Source organism: Falco cherrug, chromosome 19 (assembly GCF_023634085.1).
Source record: "Falco cherrug isolate bFalChe1 chromosome 19, bFalChe1.pri, whole genome shotgun sequence".
Taxonomy (NCBI): Eukaryota; Metazoa; Chordata; class Aves; order Falconiformes; family Falconidae; genus Falco; species Falco cherrug.
Genome location: NC_073715.1, coordinates 5,408,705 through 5,425,245, shown reverse-complemented (window position 1 = coordinate 5,425,245; position 16,541 = coordinate 5,408,705). Strand labels below are relative to the sequence as shown.

Genomic DNA, 16,541 nt, shown 5'->3' with positions numbered 1-16,541 from the left:
ACCAAAGCGAAACCAAAAGTGCGAATCACATGCTGGTGCAGGAAGCACTGCGATGCTATTTTCAGTGGTTAGTAAGCATTAAAACATTCTGATGAAGTGCGTAAAATTTCTGCTTTTAAAGACAAGGGAGAGTGGTTTACTCCATGCAACTGGAACTGGAGTAAATGGAGGGAAGAGGGCGCATTAGTCAGGATTTCAAGCTGCCAAATTCTGCCACAAATTCAGGAGGCTAAAAAGAAGAGTCTAGAAGTCCTGGTACCTACATATAACCTTCAAAGACAAGAACGTGCTCTACTCTGCAACCACCAAGACAGCCTGGCACTCACAGACCTCCACCTAAATGGCGTCGCACTTACCCACGATGGACAGAATCACAACCACGAAGTCAAAAATGTTCCACCCGATGGTGAAATAATAGTGCCGCAAGGCGAACATCTTCAGCACACACTCACAGGTGAAGAAGATGACAAACACCAGGTTGATCCAGTAAAGGATGTCCTCCATCTGCTTGCTTTGCGTGTCTGTCTCCACCATCATGGTCACCATGTTGAGGCAAATGAGCATCATGATGACTATGTCAAACGCTTGCTGAGTTACAAAGTCAAAGACAGCTCCTTGAATGCGGTTCTGCACGACAGGAGAAAGACAGTGAACCAACCGAATGACCATCGGTCAACAAAATATTTCTCTGGTGGTGGAAACAGGGATGAGGACGTCGTGAAAAAAAAATATCTTGTGAAGTTTTCAAGGTCACAGTTCAATCTGCTTACGGGAGAGGTAGGAAAACGCTATTATTCACCCCCCAAACATGCTACCACGACCCTACGACCAACACAAGCCGTGAGCATGGCTAATTGGCCAAGATCCTGCTCGCTAACACCGGGGGGGCTCTTGTTCTCCATCTACAGCCTCACGGCCAGACAGGGTTTTCAGATTTAAATGATTTAAATCATTGGCTGATTTAAATGAGCCAACTGATTAACGTCAACCAGGGCGTGTCAACCTCTCTCAGATGATACCGGTGTTATAACGGCGAGAACGTGGTGATGCAGAGTCCAGCACGACTTAGAACAGAGGATGCTTTTGGAGCCGAAGCTCCTCGGAAAGTCTGAACTCTGCAGGTTTTTTCCTGCCCTTCCCTTTATCACATACTCACCAGAGGTCGGGGAATGGGTTTCTGAGGCTTCTTTGAGCCCAGCTTTTTCATGGCGTTGTAGTACTTCTTTTGTTCTTCTGTCATGAAAATATCTTGACCTCCAAAGTAAAGGGGCGAAAGGAAAACTGGTTACAATCCGCTCACCCCCCAAGAAGGGAAAGGAAAAGCCTCCCAGCCCCGTCACGAGGATACCTGCCATATGGGAAGCTGGTGGCAGCTATTTTAGCCAGAAATAATGGATACTCATACCAAAGGTGTACTGATCTTCCTTTAGAAAACAAGACTCTTTTTCCTATGAAAAAAACGGGGTTTATTGCACTACACCCCTCCCCTCTGTGATAAACAGGTAGCAGAGGTGTCGGCTGCACACGTGCAAATCCTCAGCTTGACTTATAGAGGAGAGAAGTTGTATACAACAGAGGGAGAGGCAAGGAAGACATTCCAGTCTGTTAGTAAAGGTCAAAAAAAACCCCAAGAAATACATGAAAATGTTGTCTAGGGAGAGCATCTCATCTGGCTGGCGTTTTACATGAAGCCCTGGGCTGCCTCTTGGGCTCCCTGTCCGACCAGTATCGCGGGGCTGGGTGGGGAGCGATGTACTGGGTCCCAGTGGTTCTGCAGCCCACAGCTCTCCCAGGGGAGGCTTGTGCTCCGGGCTGATGCTCCTGAGCCCTTATCGGGGCAGAAAAAAACCCCTCAGCCCGAAGACTCAGCATCCCTCTAACAGGTCTCAGCACCCCTGCAAACCCAGAGCACTTATCTTTTTCTTTTGTTGATTGAAGTTGTCGATGATGACACCGATGAACAAGTTCAGGGTGAAAAAGGAGCCGAAGATAATGAAGATAACGAAATAGATGTACATGTAAATGTTGTCCTCGTACTTGGGTTGCTCTTCTTGCTGGATGGGAGACGAGAAAGAAAAGACATTTCAAAGACATCGTACAAATAGAGGCAGAAGGAGCTGGGTCCTTCTTGTGTTTGCAAGTGTTCCCGTGTAAGGCAGTCATGCTTTACAAAGCTGCAGTTATATATGGAAAACTGTCTCCTCACACTGTTTAAAGCAAAGCAAAAGTATATGCACGTATACAGTACGCGTACACCAAGGGGATGCTGATCTGATTTGCAGAAATACACTACGGTTTCATACCGACTCTCGCTGTAAATTGAGGTCAGTGCCCCCCAAATATACCGTAATTTGCAAATCGCAAAGGAAACGACTGTTTAAATGACGGGCACTGACAAAGCGAAGACATCGTGCTTTCTTTTGAAGGGGGACTTGGAAGCCCATCAGCCGATCAAAAAGAGAAGAACGTGTTTAACGCTCTCCTGACCCAGTCATACTGCTTCTTTCCAACCCTGCGTTCAGCACAGGACAAGAAAATCCATTTAAAAATCATTTCACACAAATCCAAGAGAAGGGGGGGCGGGGAAATTAGAAAGCCAAAAGGAAGCGGTGGTATTTGCATGACTCCAGCATGCAAGAACAAGCAAAGCGCCTGAAGAAAGAAGCTCCAACCCAGACAGCATTTCAGAACTGGATTTAAAGCGTCGCTGAGGCTTCGATGTAGATGCTAGGTGCGTGGAGGACCTTCTGGCTAATTCCTCCCCATAATTTATTCTGATGATGAAATACCTAACTTCATTATATTCCTTTCTCCACTGCATTTCTACCCCAGAGGAGTTTCCCTGCTCCTAAAGAAGGGACCAGAAGAATCCTGCCCTTTTGGGCATTTTCTTCAGCATCTTTTAACGTATCACACTAACACAGCAAACGAAACCATCACAGCGTTCGAAGACATAATAGATAAGCGTGGTTCTACTGGTTTTACTCTTGATTTTTACCAAAGAAAAACAGCGGAGTGAAATAGGGGGAGGTGAGTGTGTGGGCATGTACTTTACCTTTCTGGAATCCACTGCTGCATACATGATGTCCATCCAGCCCTTGAAAGTAGCCTGGCAAAGAAAACACATGTTCTCTTAGAATTCATCCACAGGAGAAGAACAAGGATGAAGTGAAGGGTTCCCTGGCCCTCTCCGTCACCCTGTATACTGAACTCTTTTCATTTTATCTACATGAAATAAATCAAGCTGGAGAAGCAGGTCCATAAAGCTCAACAAGGTCAAGCGCAAGGTCCTGCACCTGGGTGGGAGCAACCCCCAGTACAGGTTGGGGGATGAAGGGACGGAGAGCAGCCCCACCCAGAAGGACCCAGGGGTGCTGGTGGGTGAGATGCTGGGCAGGAGCCAGCAACGGTGCCGAAGCCCCGGCGGGGTCGTGGGCTGCAGCCAAAGCAGCACAGCCAGCAGGTCGAGGGGGGTGGGGATCCTGCCCCACTCTGCTGAGATCCCACCGATGGTCACCGTGTCCAGCTCCGGGGTCCCCAGCACGGGAAGGACACGGGCCAGAGGCCACAGAAGGATGGGAGGGATGGAAGCCCTCTCCGAGGAGGACAGGCTGGGACAGTTGGGGCTGTTCAGCCTGGAGAAGAGAAGGCTCCGGGGAGACCTTCTGGCAGCTTTTCAATACTTGGAGCTTTCCAAGAAAGATGGGGACAGACATTTTAGCAGGGCCTGCTGCGATAAGACAAGGGGTAATGAGTTTTCAATTAAAAGAGAGGAGATTGACACTAGATAGAAGGAAGAAATATTTTACGAGGAGGATGGTGAGGCACAGGTTGCCCAGCAAGGCTGTGGATGCCCAGTCTGTGGAAACGTTCAAGGCCAGGTGGGACGGGGCTCATCCAGTTGGGGATGTCCCTGCTGAAGGCAGGGGGTTGGACTGGATGACCACGGGAGGTCCCTTCCAACCCAACCCAAGCTAGGATTCTACAATAAAATGAATCTCAACAGCGTTACTGCTGTCTCACGGAGCACGGGAGACCCCAACTAGGCAAAGGGGTAACACATAAACCGACAGTTTTATTGCAAACCCAAACCCAAGTGGGATTAAGGGGATGCTGTACGTCAAGGGGAGAGGGAAGCAGTCAAAATACATTAGAATAAACTTGTATTTACCAATACTAGGGAGACAGTGAAAGCAAAACTTACAACTTGCAGAAGAGCCAGATATCCTGCCCCAACGTTGTCAAAGTTAATTTTCACGTTCTTCCATCGAATCTCAGTGGAGTTGGGTGGCATCAGCGCTTCGCAGTCTGTTTTGTTGTTAACAACTTCTATTTCGAAGCGCTCCTCAGCTGTTTCATTAAAGCAGTAATGATATTTCCCGGCAAACAGGTTAACCCCCATAATGCTGAAAATCAGCCAGAAGATAAGGCAGACCAACAAGACATTCATAATGGAAGGGATAGCGCCAACCAAGGCGTTGACAACCACCTGTGTTGGAAGGGGTGGGAAAAAGTTTCAGTATAAAACACGAGGCAGGAGACAGCAAGCATCAATACAGCTGGTTTTGGGGGTGGGGGGGTAGGGGGGAACAGGAGGTAAGGCCACTGACAGACGTGTGGCGTTTACTCCACGCAGAAGTTGGCAGTGAACTTAGTCCAAGTGGTTTAAAAACCCCAATATTCTGCTCCAAAGCCACCTACCGAAGCTCTGTTTGGAAAATAAACCGGGCCAGGTCGTTCGGTTGACGGGGGTTGATTTTGGATTGTTACTTCTTCGGTTAAACAGCAATTATTTGAAAGAATTTTAGTTGCCGAAAGGAAGGGAGGGAGTTACTGAGTGAGGCTCAGACCCTCTTCTCGGTACCAACCAGGCTCCTAGCTACAATTTTTCGCAGAGCCAAGTCTGAGGACACTTTTTTTTGTTTATGGATTCAATGGGTGTTATCAGCCGGTGGCCCTCACGGCCATTCCCCACCTTCAAACAAGGCTGTGACACTCAGCAGCCTGCCTCCTGCTCCCCCACCCCGAGGTCCCCAGCAAGGGGGGACACAGGACCAAGCCCGGTGTTGCTCCGGTAAGACTAAGCAGTGAATCGCTGTAAACATCCGAGACTGTATTTGTGACTAAGCAAGGCCGACCACGTTGTCTCAGGCAGACAGCGGAGCATGCAGCTAGGCAGGCTCAAGAAGGCAGCAAAGCCATGTTCCTTCCTCCAAACTGCAGCAAACGCAGGGGGAAGCCACGAGGGGGTTTGTCCGAGCTCGTTATCTTCCACCGCCTCCTAATTTTAACCTTTAGTAGTTGGGGAGCGCCGTGTCCCTCAGCATCCCTGGCCAACGCGTGGCACAATGTAAGCTATCAGGCTTTTAAGGGAGTTAGGTCAGCAGGACATTCAGTCTTTTATGATGAGCTCCTAATTTAGGTTCCTTTAATAGAGGAATAGAACCTAAAGTGGTTTTACCCCTTAGTTTTGAAAGGGTAACTCAATTACACAGCCATCCTCAAGCAGTAGCACCTGAGCCACCACTGGTCCTGGCCACCACCCAGCCTCCCCTCTCTCCTCTGGATGCGACCAGGGTCTCCAGGCTGGGCTCCGCAGCCAGCACCGGTCCTCCCCCACCAAGGCAAACTAAGACGACGGCGATCTAGGCAGCAAGCAGCATTGCAACAACCCTTAAACGACATCGTGACTTCATCACTAATACCCAGAGAGGCAGAACATAAAGCCCTATGGCTCAGAGCCAAGCCCTCCAGGACAGGCTCTGGTCAAAATGCCTTTGCTTTCACTCTCCCCTCCCCCAAATCGCACGTCCTGCTGCCGGTCGTCGCCACGACCCCCGTTGGGTTTATCAAGAGGCTGGTTTGGTCCAGCCCAGCAGGGAAGCGAGAGATGCGTCGCACCCACCTGGAAGATTGTGATTGATAACAGCGTCCAAAAAGATGCGAGCGAAGGAACATGGCTTTTGTGCGCAGACCGACACCAACGCATGCACGCGTGATAGCAAAACTGTCGAACCTCCTGGGTAATTTAAGAGCAAAGCAAGCTCTTGAAAAATGCAGATTACTATGGAGTAGAGAAAAGCAAAGAACTACATTTTACGTTTCCTTTGCAAAGGCATTTCAAATCGCTTATTCTCTGGCTGGGCAGAATTGGTTTGGGCACCTGGGGCAGCAACACTTGCCTTCAAGTCAAACCAAAGAGAAAATAATTGGGTTTGGATAGTGAAGAGGGCTGCAGTCAGAACTATTGATTTTTCTGGGGTGAAATTCCCCCGTCTTTAAGCATGGGGATTGCCTGACTGTGCGTTAGAAACCACAACTTCTCTCCAGCATGGCTTAAAAATAGCTTTTTCTATCTACAGGCTTGGTAGCTCGGGCTTTTCCTTTGCGCTCACGCTCTCGGGCAGGACCTGAACCCAGCCCAGCAAAAGCTCCGGCTTGGCATCCACGGAAAAGTTTTCATCCTTTGTGCCTGTATTAGAGAATAAAGTTTGGGATTAAGCTAACGGCCACAAAGCAGTAATGGCAGGGGGAAAACACTAGGGAGGAAACAACCCTCTGCGGATTTGTTACCATTATTATTATTTATTCCTATCGTTTCCTATGGAATTTGAGGATTCCCGATCAGCTCGGTGCCTCCCTTGCGCTCTACTTTGCGCTCAGTTAAATTCAAAAGAGATCAGAAGGATCCAGGTGGAATTATCAGAAGGATCCAGGTGGAACTGCTCCAGTCAGATCCTGGAGTAAAACTACAGATGCTATTCCCTTCCCTTTTTTTTTTTTAAAAAAATATGGTTTTTATCTCTCCTGTTATCTCTAATGGTGAGCTAACTGGGTTTTAGCACAAAAGACCTACATGGTTGTCCTAAGAGCAACTGGGAAACCCATGGATACAACACACCCTGCACGGAAACATACCATTTTTTGGCATGTTCTTCTATGACCACTTCAATCCCAAATGGGAAAAAGGCACTGAAATACGGAATATGAAGTGGCAAAGCAGCGAGATGCTGCAATACTAATTTCAAATCCCCGAGAGATTGGCGCTGCCTACCAATTTGAGGAAAGCTGGTTAAGTTCAATGCTTTGCTTGTGCTTCGTTGCTAGTTCCACAGTGACAGGACAGGGGACCATAAAGCGTGGGAAAAGGGAGGGAGTGGAAAGGAAAAGCTTCACTATCAGACAAGGCTTCCAGTCACCACTAGACTGGACCGAGAACAACAAGGTGCAACAAGAGGAATTAAACCAAAGCCTTTTTTTTTTTTTTTTTTTTTTTTTTGCAAACAGCCGAGCTCCCCGCCAGTCCCTTCCTGATGGCCTGAGTGATCCCAGAAAGGAAGCAGCCTTTCACCCCCTTGCAGGCAGACTGCATTTTAAAAAAACCCCTCATTAAAAAAAAAAAAAAAAAAAAAAAAAAAAAAAAGTGTCTTTCAATCCAATTCCACCAGCGGCCAACACCTAGAGGGGCCGGAGACACTGAGGTGGTTCAAATTCTGCTTCTTTGCACCTGGTGATTCTCCCTAGATCAAAAAAAAAATAAAAGTTACAGCTCAGAAGCCCCCTCGGATGCTATAGAGGTAAAAGCCAGGCTAAATGAGAACAGCCAAGTGTTAACATCGTCTACAAATGGCATGTGGTTTGGGCCAGTAATTAATGTAATGAGGCAGCTTAATGCATCTCCCTTTCTTAAGAGGGGAGGGTGCAGCGGTGGGCAGGGTGAGGGGACATCCACAGTAGAGGTGATCGAGTCAGCAGCTGCATCATGATTCTGTTTGGAATTTTTCTTTCCACCAGTTTTGATCAGTTCTAGCATGCTTAAAAAAATACCGCTCCACAGGCATGCAGAAGGATCAGCTGCTAATGGCATCTTACCCTCATCCCCTCAAATCGGGACAACGCTCTTAAAGGCCTCAAAGCTCTTAGTGTCCTAAGGGACTTTATGGCACCTAGTTCCGAGTAGCCCAGGGCATTAGCTATAAGGCTGACTAAAGAGACCTACACAGAAAATAGAAAAAAAAAAAAAAAAAAAAAGAAGAAAAAAAAAAAAAGAAAGAAAAAAAGGAAAAAAAAAAAAAAAAAAGAAAAAAAAGGTTCCAGACTGTTAGAATGATTCCCCTAGCACTGATTGCCCAGCGGCCCCCATAATAAATACCGAAGACATGCCACCAGCTGCCTACTTCACTTGACTGAAACGACCTGGAAGGAAATAATGTGGTTGAGAAAGGCGTAAGAAAAGAACAGAGGGGAAAGATAAGTGAGAGAGAGGCAGAGACACACAGACGGAGAAGGGGTCTGTCGGCAGGAAGAGCCCAAACGATGACAAAAACCTTACCCTCGCCCTTTCCTGTCTGCAGGATCCCAGCGGCTCCCATTAAATTTAAGCCCGACAAATTTTAAAGGGACCTATGAGAAAGAATACAGATAAATACACACACTGCACAACCTGCACCCAACTTGTCCCGCCAGCTGCCGGTGCTGCTTCCTCCATGGCGATGGCCTTCGGGGATGGGACTCATGCCTGACTTGGCCAATATCATTTGAAAAAAAAAAAAAAAAAAAAAAGGGAATGCTGCCCAGGCAGCCCATGCCAACTTTTACCCCCCATGAATCCCCAGGGGTTGGGGAGAGTAAAGTCTCCTGCGCTTCTTTTTGTGCCGCCTTGGAGTTGCAGCGGCGTTCGTGAGCATCCTGGGGGGAGGATGAGGATGGGTAGAGCCCACCTCAGGGATGAGCTGCCCAGGCTCCGACCCCAAACCTCCGGCACAGCTGGGAACAGCTCGTTTCCATCCATTGTCCAACACTGACCACAAAGACAACCTGTTCTCTGTAGCAGCCTGGCATCAGAGTTAGGCTCTACGCTGGGGAACGACCAAATATCCTCAACCGACCGCTCCCGAGGGCGGCTCAGCATCCCGCAGGATTAAGCCCTGCATTAGCAAGAGCCTGAAAGCGTGGGGCCAGCTCTACTTTTTGACCTGGCACATGTATTTAGGGCAGCAGCCCGTTCCCCACGTGAGCCAAGGGACAACTCTTTCGATTAGCTCAGTCGTGACTTGGCCATACGTAAATAGTATCTACAGACACCATCTCATCGGCATCCCACTATCTTCCATTTTTGCCTAGCATCACGTTACAGACACAGATAAGAAACAGATACATCAACCCTTTTTAAAGGAAAAAAAAAAAAAAAAGACATCAATATACAGCAACAAATAGAAAAACATGAGACCTCCTCCTACAACAGTTTTAAAACGGTCCCTAAAAAGGGACTTTTTAGCTTAGTTCTCAGAATAGGACACTTCCTATTTATCATCATTCTTTTAACAAAAGGGATAGTAAGATAATAAGTGGAAATTCATTATAGTGACGATTCTTACTCCACACATATTCCAGGGAAATTTCAAGACCAGATTTCCAACGGGTGGGGAAAACTTCAGCCATTTCATCTCATCTGACCGTTGGTGCACGTGGCTTCACGCATTTTCTCTCTTCCTATCTGTCCCCAAAATAAGCGGCCACAACATATGGCAACTGGGGTTTTCCACCTGGTTTTCCCATTTGAAAATGACACTGATAAAAAACACGCTGGGGGTGGCCCAAAGGCTTACAATGAAGCTTTTGAGAAGCAAAATCAGCCTACTCGGGACAGGAGTGAGCCCGTAGGAACACCAGCACGTTAAAAGTCCTGGTCCCGAATTTCAGAATAGGGGTGGGATTTGGAGGTTGGGGGCTATCAGATCCATAGAGAAATACAGAATATAGAAAATCCATACAGAAATATCCTGTAAATATAATACAGGGGACAGGCTTCACTGAGTCCTCACTTCTAGGGCTTCTTCCCCTTGGGATAACGCCTCGCTCCCGAGGAGGAAACCAAGCCAACGGCAGGAACCCCGCTAAAGGCTGGTTTAGCTTTCGTGGGGTCTGGTCAGTATTATTCCCTCGGGACACTCCGACAGAAGACACAGCAGGCAGCGATGGCAGACAAAAGGAATTGCAGATTGACTGAAAAGCAGAAGCTTTCATTATTACCCAGCAAAAGAGTTTGTCTTCACAAATACACCCAGCAAGCTTGGGGAATCAGAGGAGGAGGAGGGTTATTTGACAATGCTAGCAAACCTGAAAAATAATATTCAAGAGCGTTGTTATGATGCAAAGGTTTTATTTGCTGTTAGTTACGGCTGCCACCCTGGCTCCACATTCATTAAAAACCCCGTCATGGACAGGTACAGGGCACGATGCGTAGCTGGGATCTTGTCGGGTAATATTTTGCCATCTCAAATTCACATTTCCCATTTTTTGTAGACCAAAACGTGCCCACTGCCTTGTCTACGACACCAAGTGAAAAGAGAAATTTCACCTAAAGCGCTGGGAATTCAGGATCCCTCTACTTGTTCACTCCCTGTCAATGTGTTACCGGACTGGGATGCTCCTTAAGTTTTACTCCACCAGCAGCCAGATACAAGATGAAAATGAAATTTGTACCACATCTGCCAATTTGTCCCCAGCAGCTGGAATTCAACTGGCAACATGAGGCGTAAGGGCTGGGTTTGTGCTCAGCTGCCGGTTGTTTTTTTACTATGGGACCCCCCAAAATTTCATTTGCCAAATGAGTGCCTCAAAGCAGTGCAGAAGAGACGGTATCTCGTGTTAGTTTCCACTTGTACTTCAACTTCAGGCAGTGAAAGAGATGCGGGGTTATTTTCAGAAGTTACTACTTCAAGAGGTGTGTTAAAAGGAAAAGTGTTAAGAGGATCAGTGAGGACTTTTTTTTTACATATATAAAATATTCAAAATTTCAGGTTTCCACAGGAAATGTAGACATTTTGAGTCACTTCTGCCCCTGAATTCCAAGCATAGTTCCTCCACCTACTCAGAAATATTTCCAGAGTGATAATGTCACTGAACAGCAACTTGGCATAACTGAATCATATTCAAAACGTTCCAAGTGAGAAGCTTGGAAAAAAAAAAAAAAGATTTTTTTTTTTTATACTTGCTCTTGGGGCATTCACTAAGGATACTGATTCACAACTGGATGCGATGAAACGTTTTAAAAGAATCCAAGCCCTTGAGGTTCTAAAGTTCTCTTTTTTTGCAATTCTTTGGACTTCAAGTCCTATCAAATTCCATCATTTTCTGCCACTTTGGACAGCATACACTCCAATTATTTTAAACGCCCCTGCTGTGCTTTCACAGCCAAATTTACTGCCAACACTTCTCTCTATTGGCTTTTTGTAATTCTCAAATTTATTCTCTGCAGGGAAATTGTGGGGCAATCATGTGCTGAGCTGCCCGCAGCCAGCCCTTCCCTTGCTCACGCTACGATCCCTTATCAACAAGCCGCCTCCGCCGGTGGATACTGTCCTGCCTTTCCTCTTTTTAACGGAAGAAAAATGACATTAGAACTTCATTTTGCATAATAAATTCCCAGACTGTCCCAAATCCAGAACGGACCTCGTTAGGTGGTCGAACGGGAAGGTTTTGCCTGCTTCATCGTCCCCCATTGTTAATAACACAAGCAAAGGATTAAAGAGGGTGTCACCGAGGAACGCCGCCTCTGCACAAGTTCTCCACTAGCTCAACATGCCGGTGGGCCTCTTAGAAATGGAATTTTCAGCGGAGCAAAAGGGTCAAGGGCTGGAAAACCCTCCTTGTCTCTGCAGGCTCCTTAAGGATCTGCAGGGCAGAAATTCCAGAGCTGCATAGGAAACACCAGCGATACTCAACAGGCTCAAGGGTTTCATCCTCATCTGGGAAACTCGAGATATCTGGGATTGGCTCCTCATTAAATATATGATTCAGTTAGGACAATTCTCAGGAGAAAGCGTTACACCCAGCATCCTTCTAACTGACTTTTTTTTTTTTTTTTCTCTCCAACCAGAAGTAAGAAGGAGAGGATACATACGGCAACAATGAGGAAATCCAGCCAGCACCAGGCGTTGGTGAAGAACTTGACGAATCCATAAGCGCACCACTTCAGCAACATCTCCAGGATGAAAATGTACGTGAATACCTTGTCCGCATACTCCAGGATGGTCCGGATGGTTTTTCTCTGCTCTATGTAAATATCTTCAAAAGCCTGGGAAACAACCAGGTACGCGCATCATTACATCAGGTTTATTCCACAGCTCAACATCGTTATCCAGGAGCTTATTCAAACAATACTGAGCAGTGGAATTTCTTATATTATATATAATAATAAACATATTCTTACACAGTGCATCTTTGCTCTAGTAGTTGCAACACTGCAACGCCAAACGAATGAATTAAAAAAAAAAAAACAACACCAAAAAAAAGGAAAGTCCTGAATAAATCACACAAGAACTTCTCTGCCTTTTAGGGATCTGACACAAGCTTTTATATCTAAAATGATACCAGTTCAGCAACTGGTCTCGCTACGGTCCCACAGAGGCAGGTTTTCTCCACAGCTCCGCACATCCAAAAGGGCTGAGCTCATCAGCAATCAGACCGTTAAATTACTACGAAAGCTGTGCACGTAAAGAAAACCAGGCTACCACCATGGGATACGAGCTGTTGTGGACTTGGGTCCTAAAATTCATGAGTAACACGTGCTTGAAGCTGTCCGTCGTGTCACCCCACCTGCTAAACACCATACTGTGCCAAAACAAACCAGGGTGATGATGATCTGTACCTATGGAACACCGCGAGGTCAAGAAGCTCTGCAAACGAGGGATAGCGAAGAAAGGGAAAGATAAATATTTGTGTTCGGTAATGTGAAAAATGAGGCACAGATACAGGCTGACTTTGTCCAAAATCCTCACGTTTCCAGCCCAGCTACGACAGTAGCACTGACTAGATGCACCACATCAATCAGAACCCAGATCTGCAGGCTTTCAGCCTTCACTCTGAATTTCAACTACATCAAAATCACGAATAAAGGCTTTCGTACAGCACCTACCACAACAGATGCCTGTTTTCCAGGCAAGACCCATCATCGCTCGCTTTTTCACCCAATTTCCTACCCACAGCTTTCCCCTAGCCCACCCCCACCGGGCTACGCGTACTCCTCTATTTTACTCACCAGAGCCCCGCTGCTCAGTAGGATCATAAAGATGATGAAGGTCTCAAACCAATTATGTTCCACAATCAGAAAACAAGTCTTCCTCAAGGTCCACCAAGACTTCCCCAGCCCTTCCTCAATATTGACCTGACAACATTTACAGCGCTGCATACAACCTGGAACGGGGACAGGGCACAAAGGAGCGTGAGCGCCTAATTTATTAGGGAGCACGATTTCGTCTAAGCCCATCAAAATTGTCACGGTCTACAAGCAGTTTTAATGCTAACAACATTAGACACGTTGAGTTTCAGTTAAAACTTTCGCGTTCTTGAGGATATTATAATTCTTTCGCCACTTCTGTACCTGGCCACCTGAATTAACATCAATTTGTGAACAGATTAAGCTCGTTCTATTTGGTGAGGTATCCACGCACATGACGGCAGACAAATGGAAAACTTGCTGATAAAATAACCTTGAACCATTTAAAATATCTTTGCCATGGGAATACCTGTAATGGATCAGTCACCGAAAGACACTGAGGCCAGCGACAGAAGGGAAAAAAACCAAACAACCTGACCAGAAGCCAGATTCTTCTGCTTCTGAGGACTCAAGGCATCAGTTGTACAAAAGACCAACTTGCCCTTCCTATAGGTCATCTACACCCTTGGGATGGCAAAGCCTTCGTTTTGCAAATTCTTCTGAACCGCTTCACACAACGCAGCACCCAAGAAAGGTCCGGGAACCAGCGGAGGGTCAGCCCTGATCCAGACTGAGATCCAACCACAAGGGAAGCTTAGGGCAAACATGTCCCCAAAACATCTCGGAGGCTCCTTTCCACGCTCAGAGTCCCACCTTACCTTCTGTGAAGCAAGCATCTGGGTCCAGGTACTCCTCCGGCGCCTCCACGGGGACTTCTTCCACTTCAGGCTTTATATCAATGGTGCTACCTTCGGAGGAGCTGGTATCATCAAGTTTCTTGAACAGAAAAGAAAACCCAATCCAATCTGTAATTCATTCCCAACAAGTATCCAACGTCATGGTGACTTGGCAATTCGTTCACCCGATTTACTGTTGTGGAAGTTGTTTCCTCACTCCACCTCGTCAGGATCCTGACCCAGCTTACAGGTTGACAGGACAGTCCATATTAAGTATTTATATTATATATATAAGTATCTGTGGGTGCCCACAGAGCAACCAGCACAAGAAAAACTCCTCCTGAGTGCAAAGACAACGTAATATAAAGAGTTTTGTGCTGGATCCACCCCGTTCTCCCTCCCAAGATGCTTCCAGGCACTCACACGTGGGGCAAATGACTCAAATGAATTTTTAGCATCTCATCCTACCTCTTTGCTGCCGTCAGGATCCGTATCGCTGCTAAAATCTTCTGTGTTGAGATTTTCAAAATCTGATTCCCCTACAGCAATAGGCACCCGGACAGTGAGATTGGGGTTGTTGATGAAGGACATGTGATCTTCATCTATTATGTACTTCTCCACGCTGCTCCCAATGCCACTCGTCGTACCGTTGCCGTTCTTCTGATAATCAATGTCTCTGTTGATATCAGCCCCTGTATGGTTAGCGATGCAGTTCACCTTCTTGTCGTACAACTCATCCAAAGGTTTGACCTCATCTGCCTCCCGCTGCTTGAAATGAGCCTGCATGAACTCCCGCACCTTCGCCTTGGTCCAGGCGATGCCCTTCTTGATGCGGATCACAGAAATCTGCAGGTTGTTCATCTCCCCGTCATCATCTGTCGCTGCCAAGTTGTCGGCGCTGAAGGAGCTCAGCAGCAAGGCCAAGAAGAGGTTCAGCACCTGAAAGAGAAGAGGTCACACTTGGCAGAGCCGACGCACACGGGTTGGATTCCCAAAGCCCAACATGAGTCTTTAGCCGCGTTAGCAGGCTGCAGAGCTACGCCAGCAACCGCCACGCTGAGAACCAGCTCTGCCACCCCACCGAGGCACACAGGACCCAAGGAACGAGACATGGATCCTGCCACGTGTTCCGTGAGCCCCACGCAGTGCCCAGCTGCGCCGGGGGCTCGGCGCGGGCACAAGGGTCCCTGCCACGGAGCCCCGTGCAGGATCCACACCGCCCATATTTGAAGAGCGGGATTTACGCAGCAGTCAGCAAAGGGATTTAAATTCAGCCTTATCAGTTTAATCCCACCCCTGGCTCAAAGGAAACGAGCCAGATCCAGGCATTTTAGGTGTCCATGCCCGGCTTCGCTCCCTTGCTCCCACCTGGCCACTGACCCCAAGACTTTATTTTGTCAAAATCCCCCTCGGCGAGACGAGTCCTCTCAGACAGAGCTCCCACCACTGCTCTGAAGGCATGCAACCGTCCGCGCTACTTCGTTCTTGCTTCCATTTCCCTCCGTCAGACTTTTTCTTCATAGAATTTAGAGACCAGAAGGAACCATCATGCTCCAGCCTAACCTCCCACACAGCGGGCCAAATCCTGCACACAACCGTACCTCCTGATTGAGCCAGCGGGAAGAACTGAGAAGAAACTTCCAACCTCGTTTTAACGCTTCAGGACCTGCCCCTGCGTACTGAATTATTTCCTCTCTTGGCTTTGGAAAACCAGGTTTTGCTTCTTTTAAGCTTCTTTTACTCCCTTGGGCAAGGTGGGGGTTGGACCCCTTCAACTGGGGGGTTCATACCTCCAGCATGTATTGCAAAGCGCTTGGATGCTTTCTTTGTGGGCAATCGTTTAAGGCCTTAATCAAGCCAAGCACATCGTTAATACCATGCTACCCGAGCCAACAGGCCATGAAGGAGCCCAAGAGACTCACAAGTCATTAACTCCCTAGCCCTGCAGTCTCCCCACCTTCTACCCAACCCAGAGGCAACCAATAAAGACCATCAGTAACCATTTACTGACCACTAAATTTCCGATGACCATGACCATCATGAAGACAATCAAGCACATGGCCTGTCCTGCTACTTCCATACAATCCCACATGGTCTCAATCCATTCCCCACACAACACACGGAAGACAATAAGGAAGGAGTGGAAGAAATCGTGCATGTGCCAGCGGGGTAGCTCACAGTCCGGATTGATCTTGCAGACACACTCCTTGTAGCTTTTGCCGAAAAGCTGCATGCCCACCACGGCGAAGATGAACACGATGATGGCTAGCACCAAGGTCAAGTTCCCCAAAGCACCCACTGAGTTACCGATGATTTTTATCAGCATGTTCAGAGTGGGCCAGGACTTGGCCAGTTTGAAGACTCTCAGCTACCAAAGAAACCAAACAAACCCAAAAAAACAAAAACAGAGCAGAGAATGACAATTTAATTTCATCTTAAAGAGGAAAATCAGGCAGAACTTTACGTAAACAGCAACCATCTCGCATTTTACGTAAACATAAGCCCATGCTTCTGCTACCAAAGTCAGCGGGAGCAGGGAACACTTAACTTCTCTTTGAATTTGGTAAAAAAAATCCTGTATTTTGTACTTAGTTATCCCCACACACACAGTGATCTCCCTTTACAAGGGAAAGGCACGGAGCTTC

The 16,541-nt window shown here is 47.3% G+C and overlaps 1 protein-coding gene across 8 annotated transcripts in view; it reads right to left on the bottom strand.

The window, feature by feature from the left end:
- SCN8A (sodium voltage-gated channel alpha subunit 8) overlaps window positions 1-16,541 on the bottom strand; it is a 64,612-nt gene that overhangs the window by 4,682 nt on the left and 43,389 nt on the right. For 6 of the 8 annotated variants that reach the window (XM_055696410.1, XM_055696409.1, XM_055696411.1 and 3 more), the window contains 11 exons: window positions 15,908-16,264; window positions 14,365-14,835; window positions 13,879-13,996; window positions 13,043-13,197; window positions 11,906-12,079; window positions 7,873-7,995; window positions 4,205-4,489; window positions 3,056-3,109; window positions 1,904-2,054; window positions 1,157-1,248; window positions 357-627 (listed from right to left, as the gene is read on the bottom strand). In XM_055696410.1, the coding sequence (XP_055552385.1) occupies window positions 357-627; window positions 1,157-1,248; window positions 1,904-2,054; window positions 3,056-3,109; window positions 4,205-4,489; window positions 7,873-7,995; window positions 11,906-12,079; window positions 13,043-13,197; window positions 13,879-13,996; window positions 14,365-14,835; window positions 15,908-16,264 (2,251 nt within the window). The remainder of the gene's footprint in view (window positions 1-356; window positions 628-1,156; window positions 1,249-1,903; window positions 2,055-3,055; window positions 3,110-4,204; window positions 4,490-7,872; window positions 7,996-11,905; window positions 12,080-13,042; window positions 13,198-13,878; window positions 13,997-14,364; window positions 14,836-15,907; window positions 16,265-16,541) is intronic. The other 2 variants (XM_055696413.1, XM_055696412.1) reach the window with 1 other exon arrangement.